This window comes from Ranitomeya variabilis, chromosome 1 (assembly GCF_051348905.1).
Source record: "Ranitomeya variabilis isolate aRanVar5 chromosome 1, aRanVar5.hap1, whole genome shotgun sequence".
NCBI lineage: Eukaryota > Metazoa > Chordata > Amphibia > Anura > Dendrobatidae > Ranitomeya > Ranitomeya variabilis.
This window is the reverse complement of record NC_135232.1, coordinates 813,093,012-813,119,735: the sequence shown is the minus strand read 5'-3', so window position 1 is coordinate 813,119,735 and position 26,724 is coordinate 813,093,012. Positions and strand designations below refer to the sequence as shown.

The window sequence follows — 26,724 nt, the reverse complement described above, 5'->3', positions numbered from 1 at the left end:
GACCGAATATGTCACCAGAATCATGTCCAGTATACATGGCCCGAGATTTGTCTCCAACAAGGAAAGGCATATAATAATGCCATAAGTACTACTTAATGTGAACAAAAGAGCTTACAAGGGAAGCTAATGCAAAAAAAATATTAATGATAAAGGGATATGAAAAATACATTAAATATTAGTCACAAAAATGGACTGCTGCAAAGTAAAATGCAGTTTCTATAGCGGTTCCTAATTCAGTTTATCCCCTATGAATATATAATAACACAAGATACACATCCAGAGTAAATAGTTACCAGAATAATAAATAAAAGAGTATTTTTTGGTAAGTATTTTACCTCAGTATTTGGTCAAAATTTTACCTCAGTATTTGGTCAGTATTTTACCTCAGTTTTTGGTCAGTATTTTACCTCAGTGTCTGTAAGCCAAAACCAGGAGTGGGTGATAAATACTGAAGTAGTGACGTGTTTCTATTATACTTTCCCTCTGACTGCTCCACTTCTGATTTTGGCTTATAAATACTGAGGTAAAATACTGACCAAATACTCAACGTGTGAACATTGCCTAAGTCGTATGCATAACTTGAGTCAATCCTTAGAAGCAGGGCTCTGAGTCAGGGTGTCAGGAAGGTGTGCCATGTGTTTTTTGGCTCCACTTAGCTGTTTCAAGAACTTATGTAAGTCTTTGATCCTTTCATTCACAATTTTACACACCTATAAGTTTCTCATATAGTTTAATGATTAACTCCGTAGTAAAAGGAAGCGGCAAAAACATAAACCAAGAATCCTTTCAAAAAAATGTCATGATATACACATTGCTAACATTCCATATATGAATAGCAGTTTAGTGAAACAATTGTGGACTCTCTGGATATTAAATAAGGATTTAGCTTAATAATATCAAAATTTAAAATATAAAATTTCATGTGCAAAATGAAGCTTGCTTAGACCATCAACAAGAGCACTATGTTTATACATGACTGCTATGTCATTGCCCTGAAGTTTATGGTCTGCTTCTATTTTGTGAATTTGTTCAGCTCTTTCTTAAACATCACTGTGTCTATGTGTTTTTTGTAAGTAGATTATAAAACTGGAATAATTGTATTAATAGTTTGTTGTCATTGGCTTATGACTTTCTCTCTTACTGAAAGTTAGTGTCATTTATCAAGCTACTTGGTTCACACATTGCATAGGCAAAGCCAAAGCAGGTATGGATCCAACATAAAAAATAAATACTCTATACCTGAACTTAAAGGGAATCTGTCAGCAGACTTCTACCATGTACCGTAATCTAAAAGATTTGTGATGTAGCGGCAGAGACCCTGATTCCAGTGATTTATCAGTTGAACTGCTAAGTGTAGTTTTGATAGAATCCCTATATTCCCTGTTGTAGATGTAGAAGTGTTCAAAATGATGAACTGTATATATCCCCACCCCCCACCACTGATTGGCAGCTTCCTGTGTACATTGTGCATTGTCAGCAAGCTGCCAATCAGTGGTGGGGGCGGAGCTACACAGATTAGTTTGACTTGCCTGCACATGAGATCTAGTCCTGCAGTTATAATCTCCTCCTGATAAACACTAATTATACTGAAACTACATAACACCGTCTAGTAAGTGACACATCCCTGAAAGAAGGCTCTCTGCCCCTACATTCTGCTGCTCTCAGAATAAATATTAAAAACCTGACAGATTCCCTTTGTTATTTCATTACAAAATCTTCAGTTTTAGTTTATGCAAAAATGAATACTCCACACATCAAAAATAACTACATCTATTAATTTGTATGATCTCCATGATATTGACGGACCGCACTAAGTCTTATAGGCATGGATTAAACTAGTTGATGACATTTGCAACATCTATCTTTTTACATTCTTCGAGGACGATCTCTTTTAGGGCTCAAACTCACTTGTGAGAAACTCGGATGAGTCTTGCAAGGCAATACCCGGCACTGCTCCTGGCACAGAGGAGCGGAGCGTGCGGCTGCATGTATTCCTATGCGGCCGCACGCTCCGATCTGAGTGCCGGCAGCAGCGCCAGGTATTAACATGCGAGACTCATCCGAGTTTCATGCAAGTGAGTATGAGCCCTAAGAGTCTGGATGCTGGATGGAGAGTATTGACAACTTGTCTCTTCAGAATTCCCCATAGGTGTTCAATTCGGTTTAGATCAGGAGACAAACTTGGCCCCTGACTCACTTTCTCCCTGTTCTACTTCACAAATGCAACAGTGACCTTAGATGTGTTTTGGATCATTGTCATGTTGGAAAAGTGCACGTCGTCCAAGGACACGGTGTGATGGTAGCATCTTCTCTTTGAAGATAGAGCAGTACGTCTGTGAATTCATGATACCATCAAAAAAATGTATCTGCCTGATACCAGCAGCACTAATGCATCCTCACATAAGGACACTGCCACCACTATGTTTCACTGTAGGCACAATACATACCTTTGCGCACCCTACAGCTTTCAAGACATTAGTTCAAAAACATTTAATGAAGCCAATTTTATTTTCTCTAGCAAACTGTCGCCAGCGCCTGCGCAGTATCATCTATCGGAACATGATAGGTGCCACTGAACAGGCATGGCTGCCAGTGCCATTTTGATCAAGATCATTTTTTTCTTTTCCCACAGTGCTATATGATTAAATCATAAATTATTATGTGCATATTATCCATTGTATCACACTACAGCGCAGGCGCCACCGCTTAATTTTTTTTCCCACATAATATTCTATGCAGTATGTAAAATAGGGGGGCAGGTCACTGAAAGATCAGTGACCTGTCATAAGCCCATAAACATGCATATGTAGGCAGGACACCACATGAAGCCTCGCCCACAGCCCCGCCCACAGGCCGCCCCGTAGCACAAGAATCTCTAACTGAAAACCACAAATACAGATTAAACAGCAACCAATTTGATACTGATGGCCTATTCTTAGGACCTATCATAGATATTAGGGTCAGTCTTCTAGCACTCCCATAGATGATAGCAGCTCCCACAACCGACAAAAGAACATTGTGTATGAAGCCACCTTAGCTTTATACAATGTTTACCAGCTGTTTTCAGGTACTGCAGCTCAGTTCCCATTAAAATGAATGGGATCTGAGCAAAAGTATCTGATAACAGCCACTAACTACACAGTCTACATAGCTGTACAATTCCAGTTCCACACAGTGTGTATTCCAGTGACTGTGGGAGCTATCATCGGATAGGATAGTCATCATTATCAAGGTTCTGAAAAACTTTTTTAAAGGAAATCTGTCACCAGTTTTTATCTGCCCCATCTAAGAGTAGCATGATGTAGGGGAAGAGACTCTGATTCTAGCTATCATTTATTGGGCTGCGTGCTGTATTTTTGAAAAAAAAAATCAGTTTTATCTGCTGAAGATCCAGGAATTCTCTAAATGCTGTGCTCTGAATATCTTTTTACAGGACCAAAATTAATAAAGGACTTCAGGATTTGAATAAAGTGACCCCAGCTGGTGAAACATACATGCACGAAGGTTTTATGCAAGTAAGTTGTAAATATGTATGTACTTATGTCTGATACGTACTTAATGTCTGTGCCAATTAAATTAGATTTCACCAAGTGAGTATCTAAGGGCAGAGACAGACTTCCGTATTTCTCGTGCGAGAATCTCATAAACCTGGTACTGGCTGTCTGCTCTCCTGACCTGAGCTTGACAGCTGCACAGTAATCGATCATACTGTGTTGCTCAGGTCAGGAGAGGTGCCGGCCAGTGCAGTGCGATGTGATTCTCACATGAGTTATATGGCTGTCTGACTCAGCCCTAAGAAGCATACACTTTTCAACGTTAAAGGGAACCTGTCAGCAGGATTGTGCACAGTAACCTACAGTCATTGTCAGGTCAGTGCTGTTATACTGATTAATATGATACCTTGGTTGATGAAATCCGTCTTGTGGTTATTGTTTAATCTGTATTCTCAGTTTTGAGTTAATGATATGCTCGTGCTCCGGTGTGGCCTGTGTGGGGTCTTCATGTGGTGCTCTGATTAGGTATTCATCTGTTTGGCTTCTCACAGGTCACTGATCCCTCACTGATCTGCCCCCCTAGTTTACATAATGAATATTATATATATATTGAAAAAAAATCCCCTTCTTCAGGCAGGTGCTGGCAGTGGCATCTGCACGGCAGCATGATCTCATCAATAATATGTATGTAATTCATTTCTTTGATGTTATCCATAAATTCTTAAAAAAAAAACGTTTAAAATTATGCCGGCCGCGCCTGTGCAGTGGCAACTATCATTATATATAGAGGTGATCTGATAGCTGCTACTGCGCAGGAGCCGGCAGCGCAATCTTGATAGAGAAGAAAAAATTTCCTCCTCCCAGATGGCGCCGCCGGCACCTGCGCAGACACACTCGGCACCATTTTCAAACTGATTTTTTTTTAAATTAATTTATGGATATCAAAGAAATGAATTGCATACACATTAAAGATGCAATCATGCTACAGCGCAGGTGCCACTGATGGTCCCTGCATGCAGAAGAGGATTTTTTTTTCAAGATATATATAATATTCATTATGTAAAATAGGGGGCAGGTCGGTGAGGGTTCAGTGACCTGTCAGTAGCCATACAGATGAATACCTAATGAGAGCACCACAAGAAGACACCCCCCCCCCAGGGCACCCCGGAGCACGAGCATGTCATTAACTCAAAGCTGAAAATAAAGATTACACAACAACCACAGGACAGATTTCATCAACCAAGGTATCATTTTAATCAGTATAAAGGCGCCGACTTGACACTGTCTTCAGGTTACTGTGCACAATCCTGCTGACATGTTCCCTTTAAAACAAGTATACTTTACATCTTAAAAATATTGCATCCACTTTTGCCTTCATTAGGTAGGGTCAAGGCCTCTGTTGTAGGCTGCAGTGCATATATCTGTTTTTAAAGGGCATGTGTATTTTTTTACCTATTGATAAAATGTAAAGTATTAGTGTTTTATAAATAAGAAAATAGGACAAATTTTAAATGGTATAATAGTCTAAAAGATGAATAAATAATTTAAACAGTTTTGATATACCATATACACTCGAGTATAAGCCGACCCGAGTATAAGCCGACCCCCCTAATTTTGCCACAAAAAACTGGGAAAACTTATTGACTCGAGTATAAGCCTAGGGTGGAAAATGCAGCAGCTACCGGTAAATGTCAAAATTAAAAGTAGATGCTCCATACCGTTCATTATGGCCCCATAGATGCTCCACATAAAGCTGTGCCACATATAATGCTCTGCACCGTTCATTATGGCCCCATAGATGCTCCACATAAAGCTGTGCCATATATAATGCTCTGCACCGTTCATTATGGCCCCATAGATGCTCGACATAAAGCTGTGCCACATATAATGCTCTGCACCGTTCATTATGGCCCCATAGATGCTCGACATAAAGCTGTGCCACATATAATGCTCTGCACCGTTCATTATGGCCCCATAGATGCTCCATAGAAAGCTGTGCCATATACAATGCTCTGCACCTTTGATTATGGCCCCATAGATAGCTGTGCCATATACAATGCTCTGCACCTTTGATTATGGCCCCATAGATAGCTGTGCTATATATAATGCTCTGCACCTTTGATTATGGCCCCATAGATAGCTGTGCCATATATAATGCTCTGCACCTTTGATTATGGCCCCATAGATAGCTGTGCCATATATAATGCTCTGCACCTTTGACCTTTGATTATGGCCCCATAGATGCTCCACATAAAGCTGTGCCTTATATATAGTGCTCTGCACCGTTGCCCCATAGATGCTCCACATAAAGCTGTGCCTTATATATAGTGCTCTGCACCGTTGCCCCATAGATGCTCCACATAAAGCTGTGCCTTATATATAGTGCACTGCACCGTTGCCCCATAGATGCTCCACATAAAGCTGTGCCTTATATATAATGCTCTGCACCGTTGCCCCATAGATGCTCCACATAAAGCTGTGCCTTATATATAGTGCTCTGCACCGTTGCCCCATAGATGCTCCACATAAAGCTGTGCCTTATATATAGTGCTCTGCACCGTTGCCCCATAGATACTCCACATAAATCTGTGCCATATATAACGCTGCTGCTGCTGCTGCAATAAAAAAAAAAAAACACATACTCACCTCTCTTGCTTGCAGCTCCTCAGCGTCCCATCCCGGCGTCTCTCCGCACTGACTGATCAGGCAGAGGGCGGCGAGCACACTATATGCGTCATCGCGCCCTCTGACCTGAACAGTCAGAACAAGAGGACGCGAAGACAGAGCGGCGCCCGGCGTGTGGAACGAGGGAAGGTAAATATGACATACTTACCTGCTCCCGGCGTCCCGCTCCTTCCCCCGGACAGCTGATCTTCGGTGCCGCAGCCTCTTCCTCTGTCAGCGGTCACCGTTACCGCTGATTAGAGAAATGAATTATGCGGCTCCGCCCCTTTGGGAGGTGGAGCAGCCTATTCATTTCTCTAATGAGCGGTCCCATGTGACCGCTGAACAGGGGAAGAGCTGCGGCACCGAAGACCGTGGGACGGGCAGGGGGAGCGCCAGGAGCCCCGGAAGCAGGTAAGTATGCCTCAGCGCCCTCTCCCCCTCACCCGCCGACCATGACTCAAGTATAAGCCGAGGGGGCACTTTCAGCCCAAAAATTTGGGCTGAAAATCTCGGCTTATACTCGAGTATATACGGTATTCAAGTTTTGAACACTAGGTGGAGCAGCTGCTGAAATTTGCCATCAAAATCTAGTGTACTGCTAGTTTGCATTAGGACTGCAGTAAATATGGGTGGGATTAGCTCACATGTGTTTGATGTCAGTCTTCCCCTCACCTTTTGGGTGTTGCAAAAGGATAAGGGAGGATTATTATATGCCTTTGGATTAGATACGCTGACTGCATCATGCGCTGGGATTAGATATGCAGACTGGATCATGTTATTGGATTAGAAATGCAAACTTTATTACGCTCATGGATCAAACACATGGGACTGTATCATGTGCATGTATTGGACTCGTGGACTGTATCACGTGCAGAGATTAGACACGTGAACTGTATCATATGCACTAGATTTATGCATATGCTAAACTAGTCATGTGCGTTAGCTGTTGTGAATTAGACTTTTTTGGCTCCCTCTTGTGGTCACTAGTGATATGACTCTGGGATTGTCTTTCCTCTGTTTGGCACCCACCTGGGTCGTTAGTCCAGGGGTGTTGCTATATAAACTTCCTGAATTCTCAGTCTGGTGCCTGGCATCGTTGTAATCAGTCCTTTCTGTTTGCTCCTGTCTGCTGGTCCTGGTTCTTGCAAAATTAAGCTAAGTCCTGCTTCCTTGTTTTTTGGTTATTTGCATTGCTCTTATTTTTTGTCCAGCTTGTACTAAATGTGATTCCTGATTTTGCTGGAAGCTCTAGGGGGCTGGTATTCTCCCCCCGGGCCGTTAGACGGTTCGGGGGTTCTTGAATATCCAGCGTGGAAATTTTGATAGGGTTTTTGCTTACCGTATAAGCCATCTTACTATATTCTGCTATTAGTCAGTGGGCCTCTCTTTGCTAAATACCTAGTTCATACTTATGTTTGTCTTTTCTTCTTACCTCACCGTTATTATTTGTTGGGGGCTTGTATCCAACTTTTGGGGTCTTTTCTCTGGAGGCAAGAAAGGTCTATCTTTTCCCTTCTAGGGTTAGTTAGTTCTCTGGCTGGCGCGAGACGTCTAGAACCAACGTAGGCACGTTCCCCGGCTGCTGCTATTTGTGGTGCTAGGATTAGATATACGGTCAGCCCAGATACCACTGCCCTATGAGCTGGTTTTTTGTGTTTGCAGACTTGGTATTTATTTCTGAGACCCTCTGCCATTGGGGTCATAACAGTATGCCAGGCCAAAGTTGAATGTTTAATGCATTGCAGAAGTGGGATAATAAGAAAGGAAATTCTGAGTTTTTTTTTTTTTTTTTCCTCTCTTTCTTCCTCCCCTTTACCTCTGAGTGGCTTAAGCTTGCTGCAGACATGAATGTCCAGACTTTGATTACAAGTGTGGATCAGCTTGCTGCTCGTGTGCAGGGCATACAAGATTTTGTTACCAGTAGTCCAATGTCTGAACCTAAAATACCTATTCCTGAACTGTTCTCTGGAGACTGATTTAAGTTTAGGAATTTCAGAAATAATTGTAAATTGTTTCTATCTCTGAGACCCCGTTCGTCTGGAGACTCAGCTCAGCAAGTTAAGATTGTTATCTCTTTCTAGCGGGGCGACCCTCAGGATTGGGCTTTCTCGCTAGCGCCAGGAGATCCGGCATTGGCGAATATTGATGCCTTTTTTCTGGCGCTCGGATTGCTTTACGAGGAACCCAATCTTGAAATTCAGGCAGAAAAAGCCTTGCTGGCTATTTCTCAGGGCCAGGATGAAGCTGAAGTGTATTGCCAAAAATTTCGGAAATGGTCCGTGCTTACTCGGTGGAATGAGTGTGCTCTGGCCGCAAATTTCAGAAATGGCCTTTCTGAAGCCATTAAGAATGTGATGGTGGGTTTCTCCATTCCTACAAGTCTGAATGATTCCATGGCGCTGGCTATTCAAATTGACCGGCGTTTGCGGGAGCGCAAAACTGCTAATCCTCTGGTGGTGTTGTCTGAACAAACACCTGATTTAATGCAATGTGATAGAATTCAGACTAGAAATGAACGGAAAAATCATAGACGTCAGAATGGGTTGTGTTTTTACTGTGGTGATTCTACACATGTTATATCAGCATGCTCTAAACGCCTAACAAGGGTTGTTAGCCCTGTCGCCATTGGTAATTTGCAACCTAAATTTATTTTGTCTGTGACTTTAATTTGCTCATTGTCTTCCTACCCTGTTATGGCATTTGTGGATTCAGGTGCTGCCCTGAGTCTTATGGACCTGTCATTTGCCAAGCGCTGTGGTTTTGTTCTTGAGCCATTGGTAAATCCTATCCCTCTTAGAGGTATTGATGCTACGCCATTGGCGGAAAATAAACCGCAGTTTTGGACACAGGTAACCATGTGCATGACTCCTGAACATCGGGAGGTGATTCGTTTTCTTGTTCTGCATAAAATGCATGATTTGGTCGTTTTGGGTCTGCCATGGTTACAGACCCATAATCCAGTCTTGGATTGGAAGGCAATGTCTGTGTCAAGTTGGGGCTGTCAGGGAATTCATGGTGATTCCCCACCGGTGTCTATTGCTTCCTCTACTCCTTCGGAAGTTCCTGAGTATTTGTCTGATTTTCAGGATGTATTCAGCGAGTCCAGGTCCAGTGCGCTGCCTCCTCATAGGGACTGTGACTGCGCTATAGATTTGATTCCAGGTAGTAAATTTCCTAAGGGAAGACTATTTAATCTGTCTGTACCTGAGCATACCGCAATGCGTTCGTATATCAAGGAATCTCTGGAGAAGGGGCATATCTGTCCATCCTCTTCCCCTCTTGGTGCGGGATTCTTTTTTGTGGCCAAGAAGGACGGATCTTTGAGACCTTGTATTGACTATCGGCTTCTGAATAAAATCACTGTTAAATTTCAGTATCCTTTGCCTCTGTTGTCGGACTTTTTTCCTCGGATTAAAGGTGCCAAGTGGTTCACCAAGATAGATCTTCGTGGTGCGTACAACCTTGTGCGCATTAAGCAAGGAGATGAATGGAAAACTGCATTTAATACGCCTGAAGGTCATTTTGAGTACTTGGTGATGCCTTTTGGGCTCTCTAATGCTCCTTCAGTGTTTCAGTCCTTTATGCATGATATTTTCCGGAAGTATCTGGATAAATTTATGATTGTTTATCTGGATGATATTCTGTTTTTTTCTGATGATTGGGACTCGCATGTAGAGCAGGTCAGGATGGTGTTTCAGGTTTTGCGTGAGAATGCTTTGTTTGTTAAGGGCTCAAAGTGTCTCTTTGGAGTACAGAAGGTTCCCTTTTTGGGTTTTATTTTTTCCCCTTCTGCGGTGGAGATGGACCCAGTCAAGGTCCGAGCTATTCATGATTGGACTCAACCCACGTCAATTAAGAGTCTTCAGAAGTTCTTGGGTTTTGCTAACTTCTACCGTCGTTTTATCGCTAATTTTTCGAGCGTTGTTAAACCTTTGACGGATATGACCAAGAAAGGTTCTGATGTTGCTAACTGGGCTCCTGCAGCCGTGGAAGCTTTCCAAGAGTTGAAGCGCCGGTTTACTTCAGCGCCTGTTTTGTGCCAGCCTGATGTCTCACTTCCCTTTCAGGTTGAAGTGGATGCTTCTGAGATTGGGGCAGGGGCCGTTTTGTCGCAGAGAGGCCCTGGTTGCTCTGTAATGAGACCATGTGCCTTTTTCTCTAGGAAGTTTTCGCCTGCTGAGCGGAATTATGATGTTGGCAATCGGGAGTTGTTGGCCATGAAGTGGGCATTTGAGGAGTGGCGTCATTGGCTCGAGGGTGCTAAGCATCGTGTGGTGGTCTTGACTGATCACAAAAATCTGATGTATCTCGAGTCTGCTAAACGCCTGAATCCTAGACAGGCCCGTTGGTCATTGTTTTTCTCCCGTTTTGACTTTGTGGTCTCGTATTTACCAGGTTCAAAGAATGTGAAGGCTGATGCTCTTTCAAGGAGCTTTGTGCCTGATTCTCCTGGAGTCGCAGAACCAGTTGGTATTCTTAAAGAGGGAGTAATCTTGTCAGCCATTTCTCCAGATTTGCGACGTGTGTTGCAGAGATTTCAGGCTGGTAGACCTGACTCTTGTCCACCTGACAGACTGTTTGTTCCTGATAAGTGGACCAGCAGAGTCATTTCCGAGGTTCATTCCTCGGTGTTGGCAGGGTATCCGGGAATTTTTGGCACCAGAGATTTGGTGGCTAGGTCCTTTTGGTGGCCTTCCTTGTCACGGGATGTGCGGTCATTTGTGCAGTCCTGTGGGACTTGTGCTCGAGCTAAGCCTTGCTGTTCTCGTGCCAGCGGGTTGCTCTTGCCCTTGCCTGTCCCGAAGAGGCCTTGGACACACATTTCCATGGATTTCATTTCAGATCTTCCGGTGTCTCAAGGAATGTCTGTCATCTGAGTGGTATGTGATCGCTTTTCCAAGATGGTCCATTTGGTATCTTTGCCTAAGCTGCCTTCCTCTTCCGATCTGGTTCCTTTGTTCTTTCAGAATGTGGTTTGCTTACACGGCATTCCTGAGAATATCATGTCTGACAGAGGATCCCAGTTTGTTTCCAGGTTCTGGCGATCCTTTTGTGCTAAGATGGGCATTGATTTGTCATTTTCATCTGCCTTTCATCCTCAGACTAATGGACAAACGGAGCGAACTAATCAGACTCTGGAGGCTTATTTGAGGTGTTTTGTTTCTGCAGATCAGGATGATTGGGTGACCTTCTTGCCGTTGGCTGAGTTTGCCCTTAATAATCGGGCTAGTTCCGCTACTTTGGTTTCGCCATTTTTCTGCAACTCTGGTTTCCATCCTCGTTTTTCCTCGGGACATGTGGAGCCTTCTGACTGTCCTGGGGTAGATTCTGTGGTGGATAGGTTGCAGCAGATTTGGAATCATGTGGTGGACAACTTAAAGTTGTCATAGGAGAAGGCTCAGCGTTTTGCCAACCGCCGCCGCGGTGTGGGTCCCCGACTTCGTGTTGGGGATTTGGTATGGCTGTCTTCTCGATTTGTTCCTATGAAGGTCTCCTCTCCTAAATTCAAGCCTCGCTTCATCGGTCCTTACAAGATATTGGAAATCCTTAATCCTGTGTCCTTTCGCTTGGATCTTCCGGTGTCGTTTGCCATTCACAACGTGTTCCATAGGTCTTTGTTGCGGCGGTACGTTGTACCTGTGGTTCCTTCTGTTGAGCCTCCTGCTCCAGTGTTGGTTGAGGGCGAGTTGGAGTACATGGTGGAGAAGATCTTGGATTCTCGTCTCTCCAGGCGGAGGCTTCAGTATCTGGTCATTGGAAGGGCTATGGTCAGGAGGATAATTCCTGGGTGGTTGCCTCTGATGTGCATGCGGCCGATTTAGTTCGTGCCTTTCACGCTGCTCATCCTGATCGCCCTGGTGGTCTTGGTGAGGGTTCGGTGACCCCTCCTTAAAGGGGGGGTACTGTTGTGAATTAGACTTTTTTGGCTCCCTCTTGTGGTCACTAGTGATATGACTCTGGGATTGTCTTTCCTCTGTTTGGCACCCACCTGGGTCGTTAGTCCAGGGGTGTTGCTATATAAACTTCCTGAATTCTCAGTCTGGTGCCTGGCATCATTGTAATCAGTCCTTTCTGTTTGCTCCTGTCTGCTGGTCCTGGTTCTTGCAAAATTAAGCTAAGTCCTGCTTCCTTGTTTTTTGGTTATTTGCATTGCTCTTATTTTTTGTCCAGCTTGTACTAAATGTGATTCCTGATTTTGCTGGAAGCTCTAGGGGGCTGGTATTCTCCCCCCGGGCAGTTAGACGGTTCGGGGGTTCTTGAATATCCAGCGTGGAAATTTTGATAGGGTTTTTGCTTACCGTATAAGCCATCTTACTATATTCTGCTATTAGTCAGTGGGCCTCTCTTTGCTAAATACCTAGTTCATACTTACGTTTGTCTTTTCTTCTTACCTCACCGTTATTATTTGTTGGGGGCTTGTATCCAACTTTTGGGGTCTTTTCTCTGGAGGCAAGAAAGGTCTATCTTTTCCCTTCTAGGGTTAGTTAGTTCTCCGGCTGGCGCGAGACGTCTAGAACCAACGTAGGCACGTTCCCCGGCTGCTGCTATTTGTGGTGCTAGGATTAGATATACGGTCAGCCCAGTTACCACTGCCCTATGAGCTGGTTTTTTGTGTTTGCAGACTTGGTATTTATTTCTGAGACCCTCTGCCATTGGGGTCATAACAGTTAGCCACACAGACTTTAGCACTTTATGGGCTTAGGTACACTGACTGTATTGCATGCTGGAATTAGGTACGTGAACTGTATCAAGTGCTGGAATTAGATAAGCAGACTTTATCCATTGTTGGGATTAGATACGTAGACTGTATCACGCGATGGGATTAGGTACATGGAGTGTATGGCACAGGATGGCATTAGATACAAGGCTCAGCGGAGTGTATCAAATTATAGGATTACAGGGCTCAGAAGAAGTAATTTTGCAAGATTGTAGTAGATACAGGGCTCAGCGAAGTGTATCCACATGCTGGGAAAAGATACACAGAGTGTATCAAACAGGAATGGGTTAGATACACAGGGATTAGCACACAGAATGGAAATAAATGCATCTAGCGTATCACACAAAACAGAGTTAGTTTCAGAGATTGGGATTGGGATTAGAAGCATGGAGTGTATCACACAGGATGGGGTAGATACATGGGGATTAGCACACAGAATGGAGTTAGCTACAGAGAGCGCATCACACAGGTTGAGATTAGAAACATGGAGTGAATCACACAGGATGGGGTTAGGTACATGGAATTTATCACACAGGATGGGGTTAGATAAACGGAGTGTATCACACAGGAGGAGGAAACATACATGGAGTGTATTACACAGGAGGAGGATACATACATGGATTGTATCACACAAGAGGAGGATACATACACGGAATATATTACACAGGAGGAGAATTCATACACGGAGTGAATCACACAGGAGAAGGATACATACATGGAGTGTATCACACAAGAGGAGGATACACACATGGAGTGTATCACACAGGAGGAGGATACATACATGGAGTGTATCACACAGGACAATAGATGCACGGAGTGAATCACATAGGTGGAGGATACATACACGGAGTGTATCACACAGGAGGAGAATGCATACATGGAGTATATCACACAGGAGGAGGATACATACATGGAGTTTATGAAACAGGAGGCGGATACATATACGGAGTATGTGTATGAAAAAGATGCGGCCGCACTCACCGGTCTCTCAAACAGGTAACTTTATTGTTCAAGGATTCTTCACGGCTCGGGGGTGTTACATGAGAAGAGGTTCAGGCAGAACGACGGCCGTTTCGCGCCCGTGTGACGCTTCAACGGGTTCCCCCGGAGTATATCACACAGGAGGAGGATACATACACGGAGTGTATGACACAGGAGGAGGATACATACATGGAGTGTATCACACAGGAGGAGGATACATACATGGAGTATATCACACAGGATACATACATGGAGTGTATTACACAGGAGGAGGATACATACATGGATTGTATCACACAAGAGGAGGATACATACACGGAATATATTACACAGGAGGAGAATTCATACACGGAGTGTATCACACAGGAGGAGGATACATACATGGAGTGTATCACACAGAAGGAGGATACATACATGGAGTGTATCACACACGAGGAGGATACATACATGGAGTTTATCACACAGGAGGAGGATAAATACATGGAGTGTATGACACAGGAGGAGGATACATACATGGAGTTTATCACACAGGTGGAGGTTACATATATGGAGTGTATAACACACGAGGAGGATACATACATGGAGTTTATCACACAGGAGGAGGTACATAAATGGAGTGTATGACACAGGAGGAGGATACATACATGGAGTGTATGACACAGGAGGAGGATACATACATGGAGTGTATCACAAAGGAGGAGGATACATACATGGAGTTTATCACACAGGAGGTGGATGCATACATGGAGTTTAGTACACAGGAGGAGGATACATACATGGAGTGTATCACACAGGAGGAGGATACATACACAGAGTTTATCACACAGGAGGAGGATACATACACGGAGTGTATCACACACGAGGAGGTACATACATGGAGTGTATCACACAGGAGGAGGATACATACATGGAGTTTAGTACACAGGAGGAGGATACATACATGGAGTGTATTACACAGGAGGAGGATACATACAAGGAGTGTATCACACAGGAGGAGGATACATACATGGAGTGTATCACACAGGAGGAGGATACATACATGGCGTGTATCACACAGGAGGAGGATACATACATGGGGTGTATCAAGTGGGATGGGGGTTAGATACGCAGAGTGTGTGACACAGAACGGGGTTAAATACATTGAGTGTATCACACAGGATTGGGTTAGATACACAGAGTGTGTGATGCAGAATTGAAGCAGATACACGGAGTGTATTACAAAGGATGAGATTAGAAACAGCTCAGCATAACGTATGACATATGATGTAATTACGTACATGGCTCTGCTCTCAGTGTAACGTGTCATTCCGATGCCTGTAATACAACATCTTCTGATTGAGGCTATATGACAGCTAATATTGAACAGGTTAACGCATCAATCTTAGTTTATCCATTAGCATAGCTCCTATTAGTGCTATTGCAGGAAAATGCTAAGTGTGGCACGGGCTCAGTTTCGGAGCCTGCTTCATTCACAGCGAACCAATAGAGGATATACAATTACTTCCAATGTCAGTAAGGGGTTAAAGGGTATCGGTTACTAGACTTCAAAAACTCTAGTCTTCAAGCCTGGAGCACATCATGTTTTCAGGATTTCCTTGTGATTGCACAGGTGTGAGAACCTATGACAGTTTCAGATGCCTTGATAGCAATCCCACTCCTGTGCTATAGCAAGCAAATCCTGATAATGTGACGTTCCATGAGAACTGGAGTTAGGGAGACACTGATCTGGACCAAATAAAGCAAGGGGCAATACTTTCCAGACTTATTGCTGTACTTTGCAAGTTGTACGTCAGTTATGAGACAGGGTAGACAGAGCTCATCATTGAGAAGAATAGCAAAACTGCAGTAGATGAACCCATGATATTATGAAAACTACAGCAAGCAGTAAGGGACACACCACTGGAATCTGAGTCTATGTCCTTATTTTGTGCTGCCCTCTAATTGGAAGCATAAACCTGGTGGCAGATTCCATTTCTATAGATATTTTATATCCAATAATGACCATGGTTTTACTATTAAAGTCCCTTTCAGAATGGATGTATTCTTGTTGAACGTTTGAACTCAATCTCTGTCTATCTGTTCTAGACTGGTTGACAAGTTCCTTAGTGTCCATCGTCCACGGTGCTGTCATAGTCCTCAGTCCAAGTTGCAGCTGTCCGTCAGGCTGCGTGGGTGCAGATTGAAAATACTTAGAGCTCGCTCACAGGAGAGAAAAAAAATCAGACCAGCGCAGTCCGATAAAAAATCACCCCAATGTTTCTCTATGGTGCAGCTCACAGTTGCGATTACATTCTCGTGCCGATTTGGTAACGAAAACAATCGCAGCATGCTGCTAATTGTTGCGAGAATCGGATCGCATGCACCCGTATAAGTCTATGCATGCGTGTGAAAAATCGCACTGCACTCGGATATCAGCCAAGGGCAGTGCAATTCCCGCAGACGCTGACGATGGAGGAGATGGAGAAATTCATTTCTCCGTCTCCTCCGCAGCTGTGCTGTAATTCTCTGATGTGGGAGGATCGGAGCACAGATGGATAAAACTTGGCTCCCGCTAGCAGTGTCATTAGCATATTGCATATCGATGCTCTCGCAGCGGGACTCCGGCCTTAGACTCATAGCTCTTGCACTCTACATGGACTTATCAAATACTAATTTTTATTTTGGAATTAAACAGCCATTCTGACTGTGGTGAAAGCAAGTACACCAGCCTAAACCTATCGGAGAGATCGATTTCATTGCATACGCAGTGTGTACTTAGAAACCTATTGACATATTAGTATTAAAGGCAAATAAGGCAACATAGTTCCTGCTATAAAGTTAAGACTCAATACCAGGCATCATCTTTGGACAGTTTTGATAAGAAAATCACTACAGTGCAACCTTTTTAATTAATTGTTTCAGGGACAAGAGCAATGATCTATGATTCCAGAAATGCTTTAAAATCTGCTGCATCCTGTTTTTTCTTATGTTAATAATTATTGCATATTATTATTATTTTTTTTTAATTAAAATAAAATTGTGAGAATTTGTCTTTTGACTTTTAATGTTCCTTTAACAAAACTAGCATCCAATGCCCAGTTATTTGATTCCTATTCTAAAGTCTTATAGTTGCTGATGCAATAAGAACAAATACTAAGGCTCCTTGGTTGCGAGCATGTTACAAACCCACCAATCTGCCTAAATTCTGGAAGGAACAAGCATCACTGGGTCAGCTGAGTTGTTGAGAGATTGTTTCCTACTTGTGGTTTTGCACAGATAAGTTATGAAAGACAATTTTCCAGCTAGAATTTTAAAGTTTTATCACTTTGTGAGATTTGCTGAATATGGTAGTAGCACCTTGATATGAGGTGCAATTGAAATGGGAAGTCTATGACTAAACATAGGCACGTGACATGCGGATTATGCATCTAACTTGAAAAGGCTACTATGAAGTATTAGGATACTGGTATACAATCTCTGCTTTGGTGTACAAACATCTATCTTTATGTTTAAAGAGGACCATTCATGCAAAATAACACTATTAGCATGCAGATATGGGGTTTATCTGTTGGTAAATAGCGCACTAAGGCCAGTCTAACACGTCCAGATAATTCCGGTACCGGAAAAATCGGTACCGGAGTTATCCGTGTCCGTGTGCTCACGTGGCACATCAGTGTGGCATACGTGCGGCAGCCGTGTGCCGCCCGTGTGCCGACTGAGGACCACACGGACCGTGCAGGAGACAGCGCTAGAGTTAAGCGCTGTCCCCTGCTTTGGGTGCTGAAGCCGGCATTCATTCCTTCTCCCAGCAGCGTTCGCTGGAGAGAAGGAATGAAAAATCAAGGTTTTAAAATAAAGTTCCTGGTCACCTCCCGCCTCCCACCCCCTGTGCGCCCGCTGGCTTGCATTAAAATACTCACCCAGCTCCCACGATGCTTCCTCTCAGCGCCACAGCTTGTCCTGTGTGAGCGGTCATGTGGTGCCGCTCATTACAGGGATGAATATGTGGCTCCACCCCTATAGCGAACGCTGCTGGGAGAAGGAATGAATGCCGGCTTCAGCACCACATGCAGGGGGGACAGCGCTTAACTCTAGCGCTGTCTCCTGCACGGTCTGTGTGGTCCTTAGTCGGCAAACGGGCGGCACACAGACAGCATCTGTGTGCGGTACGTGTTTACACGGACCCATTGACTTTAATGGGTCCGTGTGATCCGTGCGCTCCCACAAACACTGACATGTCTCCGTGTCTTGCAAATGGACACACGTTCCGTGAAAACACGCTGACTTGTGCAGAGACACATTTATTTTAATGTGTCTACGTGAGTCAGTGTCTCCGGTACGTGAGGAAACTGTCACCATCTCCACACGTACCGGAGCCACTGACGTGTGAAACCGGCCTAACACAGTGAGAGCCCCACTGCCGGCTTTCAATGATAGGTGTGGTACTGGCACAGTTTCAGTCACAGCTTTGTGCATGAAGAGGGGTGCGATTATAGCCTCTGCACTCTTTACACACCATCCCTATTAATTTCCTCCTGGCAGCGGGGCTCTTCGCACGGTATCAGAATGCTATTAACCCCCTATCTCCAGGTTAATAACATTATTTTACATAGCAGGTTCCCTATAAGAAGATCATAAGTGCTTTTTATTTCTAAGAATGAAGCAACATTATCATAACAATCAATTATTTTTGTTGTGTTTTAGATCAAGGATATTGTCTGGCATTATTCTGCTAAGGGGTTTCTTGAGAAACAGTCATCTAGAGACATGTTGTGTTATGTATTTCCTAATATCCTTTATTGGAAACATTATATTTATCATTTGGCAACATATGTAAATCTGTTTTGTAAGCTCTTCTTATTGGATCCAGGATTCTTTGCAGCATACAGAATTCATCATAACGTGCTTTGTTTACAAGGATACATAGTTTTGTTTTGACATCAATGGGGAAAATGGGTTAAATTTTTCTTTTTATTGGTAGATGTTTGTGTTCAATCTGTTTTTTGGGGGTGGATAATTTCTACTCCTTTTACAGTCAATGTCTAGAAACACTATTCTGAAAAGTCCTGATATTTATTTTTTATTCTTACTTATATAACACTGTCATATTGCACAGCTTTTTACAGACATCATCACTGTCCCCATTGGGGCTCACACTCTAAATTAAAATTCTAAAATCAGTATGTCTTTGGACTGTTGGAGGAAACCAGATTACCAGGAGGAAACCCACGCAAACACGGGGAGAACATACAAACTCCCTGTAGATGTTGTCCTTGGGGGGATTTAAACCCTGGACTCCAGTGCTGCAAAGCAACAGTGCTAACCAGAGCCCAAACTTTATTTTGCTTCTGTTCTTACATAAAGCATAATAAAATAATAACTATTAATAAGTGCTCTAAATGGTGCAGCAGCCCTCAACCAGTAACTTTGGTCCCTAACACAGGCTGTAACTCAGGAGCATGGAATATAATATTCTGTATTTAATATGACACTTTAAAGCGTAATGCTGAAAAGGTAACACATGTTTTAAACTGGTATGCAGTACCTTTGTTTTGGAAAAATTCTCTAAAATTATTATTTTAATGATTAGTAGATATATAATGTTTAAGATATTATCCTCTCATGATTGTTATCATCTTAGGGATCAGATAGGAAGTAGAGATCGATCATAAAGTGTGTTACTTTCTCCATATAAATTTTCAGATTTTTTTTTGTTCTTGACAACCATCAGTGGGCAACATGATTTAAAGGCAGAAACCCTGAATCCTGTGATGTATCACTTACTGGTCAGCACGGGATCGCTAATTCTTTCTATAGGGTAAAACATATTTTTAAACAGGCAGGGAAATGTTTTATCTCAGAGAAGCCAGCAGCTGTGATCCCGTGCTGTAATGTCTGTATACTCTCTTTTGTTTTTTTCCCTGGTCACTAAACTTAGTAACAAAGCCAGAAAAAGAGGACTACAAATCCTCCTTCCCTGGTCAGCTCAGCAGATGTGGTATGATCAGACCATGTCCCTGCATGGTCAGAAAGGGCCATTTCACACTACACTCCAGGGGCACATTTTTAAGATTATCTCAGCACAGGAACATTATATATAAACACATCCAATTGTGGAATTTATTTTTTCCCAAGATCTATTGATTATTATGTACTTTGTCAGACAACTGCGAATTACACATTATGACCCACGAGCCATGTGTGGATCCCAACCTACAGGTTGGGCACCCCTGAATTAGAGCAAAGACCACGTATATTAGACATTTCCACAATTTTAAATGCTCAGCTAAAGTATCCCTATTCTTTGGCCTAATGTACTTTGATTTTGGAATAGTTTTTCTTAATCGTCTGTGTCCTTCTGTTCCCAAGTTATATCTCCTCGTAATGAAGGTGCAAAATTTCCCTTTGACCAACTGGGCGTATACCTCAGAACTTCTCTGTGGGTTTTTTGAGTTTCCTCCTCTTTTTCTGGCCAATCAAAACGCAGCCATGCCCACAGTGAATTTCTACGGTATAGGCTCTGTTGGTTGAATGGAAAATGAGCACCTTTAGTATAAGGGGGTACATATCTTTTTGGAACAAAGGTCACAGAAGAAGAATAAAAAATGTCCCAGACACAGTAGAGCAGCACCAATTATGGTAGATGATTAGATGAGTAGCTACTGTAAGTTTAAATAAAAGAAACATCCAGTGAAAGGTCCTCTTTACATCTACATAGGTGTATAGTCACAAACACAATTTGAGGTAAACTGGTTCATAATGATCTGTGAATCAGCAAATGTACCAGAGAGTCATGTGGTTTTCATTTCTTTTGTGAAATTCTAAATATAGTTGAACAGCATCTGGTGACTACATCATTCCTTATTAACGTAGAACAGATCGCAGAACACATACTATATTTCTACCCAAGCTGACAGCCTGTTATCATTTAACAGTTGTTTCATTTCCCAAAGTTTAAACATGGTTACCAATTTCGTATTTCGCTTCGCAAGTAATTTTGCATTTTGATATGCCACTCTGATGGCTCTGCAGAACGGCTACTATCTGGTGCCACCATTATTGTGATTTGTCATGGAGGCAGGAGCAGCGCCGCTTCAGTCACATTCACTGTAACTGCACCCCCCAGCCCTGACTGACACTGGCTCTACATTGCGGCCGGCTGTCAGTCAGGGCTGCGGTAACAGCAGCTGCTCTGTATACTCAAAGCGGTAACTGAACCGGTGCTGTTTCCGCCCCCTGTGACTGAATACCGAACACTGGCGGGGAGAATAAAGATAATTTTCTCCTCGCTGCTTTCGGCTGTGTGCAGGCACCCAACAGCATAATAATACTGTTAACCTGCAGATTAACCCCATATCTGCAGGTTAACAGCGTTATTTCTGGTGAAAATTCACCTGGATCAAAAGAGCCCATCTAGACAAAGGATTATTTAAACAGCCCCTTGTGTGTACTAAACTCTTACCGACCTCTGCAGTAAATGTTGGTAGAGGGTGTATGGAGTGGGCTCACGGGGTGAACCGACCTCATGCCCAACAGATAACGGCTGTAACACACAGCTAGGACCTGCATCTAACAGCCACTGGTGGAGCAGAGCTTCGCCCACGACTGTTAACCTGTAAACACCGCTGTCAAACTCTGACAGTGCCTTTGACAATGCGCCAACATGGTGGTGTCTAATTGTATGTGCCCATCAGCACCATCATGACGCAATCGTAGGGTGCCAATGCTATGACAAACGGGGGTCTATTGAAGACCTGCACTCCTGTCATCACTGAGAGTCTGTGGTTGGATTTCTAAGAGGACTGTGATATTTACCATATGCAGCAATACTGTGGTATTGCTGTGTATCATATAATCGATCAGATGATCGCAGGTTCAAGCCCCCTAAAGGGAACAATAAATAAGTGTAAGTTATAAAAAAATTAAAATAACAGGAAAGTTCGAATCACCACCATTTTACCCCATTACAAATAAAAATTGCACATATGTAATATTGTCATAAAACTCTGATCTATCAAAAAATAAAAATAATTAAACACAATAAATAGACAAAAATTCAGAACGCCAATATTGGGTTCTTTTGGTTGCTGCCATGTTACAAAAAGCAGACAAATGCAGTAAGAAGTGAAGAAAATGTCATCCGTCCCAAGTTGGCATCAATAAAAATGTTGTCTCTCTGCACAAATACTAAATCCTCACAGAGCTCCAGCAACAAAAAAATACAAATGCTGCAAGTCTGAGAAATGGTAACACAATCAAAAGTTTTTTCTGTTTTACAAAGCTCTCGTTTTGGTATTGCCGTAATTGTTCTGATGAGGAGTATAATATTGTCAGGTCATTTTTACTACATATTGTGTACTGTAAACACAATCCCCAAATAGCAATGTCTGAATTGCATTTTGTTTCGCCCTTTTACCACACCTGGATTTTTTTCCCCCATTTTCCAGTACACAATGTGGTAAAATGATGGCGTCATTCAATCGTTCAAACGTTTATATGGACAGAAAAAAAGGTATTTCTCTTGGAAGAATTGGAGAAAAATTGAAAACAAAAAAATGGAAATTGGCCATGTTGGGAAGAGGTTAAAAAATGTGAAAGGCTTTTGTGCTAGTGCATGTTATACAGATTTACAGGCCACAGTCTGACAGTGCACTACTGCCTGATTCTGATTTCAGGTTCAAGAGACCTTGTATAGATTTATATCACTAAATACACTTCTCAATATTGAATTAAAAGCACCAAGAAGGAAAAGTCATGGAGTCCTGAAAATCACAGGATGGATATGCATGTTAATGATAAGCAAATGATGAAAAAAGGGAAATCAAATTATCAAAATATCTTCATTTACTCAGTAATGAGTATGAGTACAGTGCGCAAAAAATGCACACTCACATTAGCGTGCCCAAGAGCAATCAGCTTGGCAGAACATTCCTCAGATAACGATTGTAACCTTATCGTTAGTATTAAAAGGAGTGTAAGAATTTTTAAATCTGCAAGTGGCGCTCAAAATCAATATGGAACAAATCAAATTAAATTCTACTGGAATATACAAAAAAATCTCCATTTTTTGAAAAAGAATTATACTCTCTACGGAATGTTCACCACTAGTCCTTCTCTTATTCCCTTGTCGCATGTCGCATTATCTGGCTTGTTCACTCTAGGCTGGGATTTCCGGCCACGACCAGGGCTGGTGTCACACGTGCACCAATCTACTGTTGATGAACTATTCTAACTAATGGCCATCAACATGAAAATAGTAGACAAGATTTTCAATTTCAAGTACTGGATCCTTTTTGATGTATTTAAAGTCATCACTTTAATTATGTGAGTAAAGATACACAAAAGCAAGTTTGACACATTCAACATTCACTCTCTGAATACAGACTGGAAGGTCAAGACTGGGCACAAGTCTCCTGACCTAAGAGACCCGTAGTGAATCTCGATATTGTGGTCCATACTTGGACAGTAAATGCTGAAAGTGTGAAACTAAATTCGTAAATTTCACAAGTAAATGCTGTACCAAAATGTAATAATTCCATATGAAAACATCAGCTAAGTACAAATATTTTTTTTAGGCAAATGAGCAGATTGAGAAGGCAGGAGGAAAAAGTACTGCTACTATAATCATTGCTCTTACAGATGGCAAGCTGGCTGACCAGATTCCTATATTGACAGTAAAAGAGGTGAGCTTTTATTCTTTCTTGGCCTTTGCATTTTTCTTTCCTTTAGATATTTCTTTGGGATTTACAGTTTTGTGCATTTTCTACAGGCTGATAAAGCTCGTGGTATGGGAGCAAGGGTCTACTGTGTTGGAGTTCTGGATTTCAAGTATGATCAGGTGAATATGGAATAAAAATGCAAGATTATTCAAATTAGTGGACACTCATACGCACACTAGCGTCATATGTATAGACCCAATGCAGAAAGCACAAAGTTTTGAAGCACTTGAGTACATGTTGCTGTGCAGGTTCCTTTGGGTGCAATACCTATGGAGATATTCTCTCCTTGAAGCAATGTTTGTTTTTTATGAAAGATTGAGAATTTTGTTCTTGAACCTGCAAACACCTGCAAGGCAGCATTTTGTCTCATTTACACAACTGTCTGAGAGAAATAATAGCCTTGCTACATAGAGCAACTAATTTTTTATTTTTCTGCAAAAAGGGGGAAAGCTGAATTGTAATTGGTTGCTATATACAACAATGAACATATTTATGATAGATCATTTTTGTAAATAAGGCCATGTGTTGTTCTCCCAGCTGCTTAGTCCCAACCTTGTGTTCTAGAAAATGTAAAAAAGTTTGAGATCTGAGGAACTGCTTCCATCTTCTCAACTTCACAGGTGACTTACAGTCAGAAGTTGAGGACACAACATGTTGGCGCGGGAAAAAAGCGGTTTCGGAAAGAGCAGAAGACTGCAGCTGGTAACTATAGTACTAGGGTCAGGGAACTTAGATTAGTGGCACCACTCCAGCACTGGAGTGGTGCCACTAATCTTAAGTTCCCTGACCCTCATGTTATACTTACCAGCTGCCATCTTCTGCTCTTCCCAACACCACTCTTGTTCTGCACACACGTCTTGTGACTGACTGTAAGTCAAAGTTAGTGGTTACAAACTCTTAATGTAAGTCTCGGAGAGCCTCTTAAGGTGACTCCCGTTCGGGTGAAGTCTTGCGATGCAGATTTTGTTGCAGAAATTTCATCTGCATTGAAATTTCAGATATTAATCTTGCTGCCAATATAATCACACCATTTGGATGAATAGAACTGGTTTTCAATCACAGAAAATCCTGTCCTGCATCAAATCTGCCATGTGTCAACACACCCAAAAGCTGATTTTACAGGTCCATAAAACATGGACAATGCTCGGATTAGAATACCCCAATTGACAGCTTGGTCTTCTGACCTAAACTAACTGCCTTCGATATGTCTATGAGGCAGCTAGCATAGACCAGAAAACTTGGTGCTCGGCCAGATATCAAGATTCGAGCACAATCTGGGTCTCGTATACCGGCCTTGTTTACAAAAGGGAACCTGCCAGGAGTTTTAGACTTCTGAAATCACAGGCAGCATGAATCAAACACCAGAAATGTTATTGCAGCAGTGTATCTTTTTCTCCGAAATGCTGTGTCATTTCAGAGGATACGCAAGTTGAAAAGCTGCTGGAGACTATTTGTCTGGGATGACTAGTGCAAGAAGCAGGATGCTTTCTTTGACGAACCGAACAGTGTCTCCAAATGTGTCTATGGAGAGAACTGTCTGTCTAGGGTAGAAGCATAGTCCCCAAACCAGCTTTTTAAAGTATTTTTAGTTTGATATGCTGTTTTGCTTTATTCGCTTCAAAGTAAAACATACATAGTTGCAGTAATACAGCCAGTGCCAGTTTCATGCTGTCTGTGATTCGGCTGACGTCAACCGACAGGTTCCCCTTAATATACAGTGAATGAACTAAATGACATATGAATGTATTTTTGTGTATATATATATATATATATATATATATATTCAGTATATATATATACTAGATGGTGGCCCGATTCTAACGCATCGGGTATTCTAGAATATGTATGTCTGTATGTACGTCGCGCTTAGCACAGCCACGTAGTATATAGCACAGCCACGTAGTATATAGCACAGCCACGTAGTATATAACACAGCCACGTAGTATATAACACAGACAACCACGTAGTATATAGGACAGCCACGTAGTATATAGCACAGCCACGTAGTATATAGGACAGCCACATAGTATATAGCAGCCACATAGTATATAGCACAGCTCACGTAACACAGACAACCACGTAGTATATAGCACAGCCACATAGTTTATAGCAGCCACATAGTATATAGCACGGCTCACGTAACACAGACAGTCACGTAGTATATAGCACAGCTACGTAGTATATAGCAGCCACGTAGTATATAGCAGCCACGTAGTATATAACACAGCCCATGCAGTATATAACAGAGCCCACGCAGTATATAGCACAAGCCCAACACAGTATATAACACAGCCCACATAGTATATAACACAGCCCACACAGTATATAACACTGCCCACATAGTATATAGCAGCCAGGCAGTATATAACAGCCCACATAGTATATAACACAGGACATGCAGTATATAACACAGCCCACGCAGTATATAACACTGCCCACGTAGTATATAGCAGCCAGGCAGTATATAACACTGCCCATGTAGTATATAGCAGCCAGGCAGTATATAACACAGCCCACGTAATATATAGCACAGCCCACGTAGTATATAACACACCCCACGTAGGTTATAACACAGGGCACGCAGTATATAACACAGCCCACGTAGTATATAGCAGTGTGGGCACCATATCCCTGTTAAAAAAAAATTTAAATAAAAAATAGTTATATACTCACCCTCCGTCGTCCACCGAAGCTCGCGAGACTGCTAAGTCATCTTGGTAATTTCACAATGCATCACTGGGAACGGAAGCTGGCAGCAGCATCGCGTGCAACGGTGGATGGCGGAAGGTGAGAATAGCACAATTTTTTATTTTTTTATTATTTTTAACATTATATCTTTTTACTATTGATTCTAACGCATCGGGTATTCTAGAATATGTATGTATGTATGTACGTCGCGCTTAGCACAGCCACATAGTATATATCACAGCCACGTAGTATATAACACAGCCATGTAGTATATAGCACAGCCACGTAGTATATAGGACAGCCACGTAGTATATGGCACAGCCACGTAGTATATAGGACAGCCACGTAGTATATAGCAGCCACATAGTATATAACACAGCTCATGTAACACACAGCCACATAGTATATAGCACAGGCACATAGTATATAGCAGCCACGTAGTATATAGCAGCCACATAGTATATAACAGAGCCCACAC

General features: G+C 42.4%; 1 protein-coding gene across 1 annotated transcript in view; it reads left to right on the top strand.

The window, feature by feature from the left end:
* ANTXR2 (ANTXR cell adhesion molecule 2) overlaps nt 1-26,724 on the top strand; it is a 280,690-nt gene that overhangs the window by 59,997 nt on the left and 193,969 nt on the right. The window contains exons 5-7 of the mRNA XM_077274548.1: nt 3,434-3,515; nt 23,415-23,522; nt 23,609-23,677. Of these exons, the coding sequence (XP_077130663.1) occupies nt 3,434-3,515; nt 23,415-23,522; nt 23,609-23,677 (259 nt within the window). The remainder of the gene's footprint in view (nt 1-3,433; nt 3,516-23,414; nt 23,523-23,608; nt 23,678-26,724) is intronic.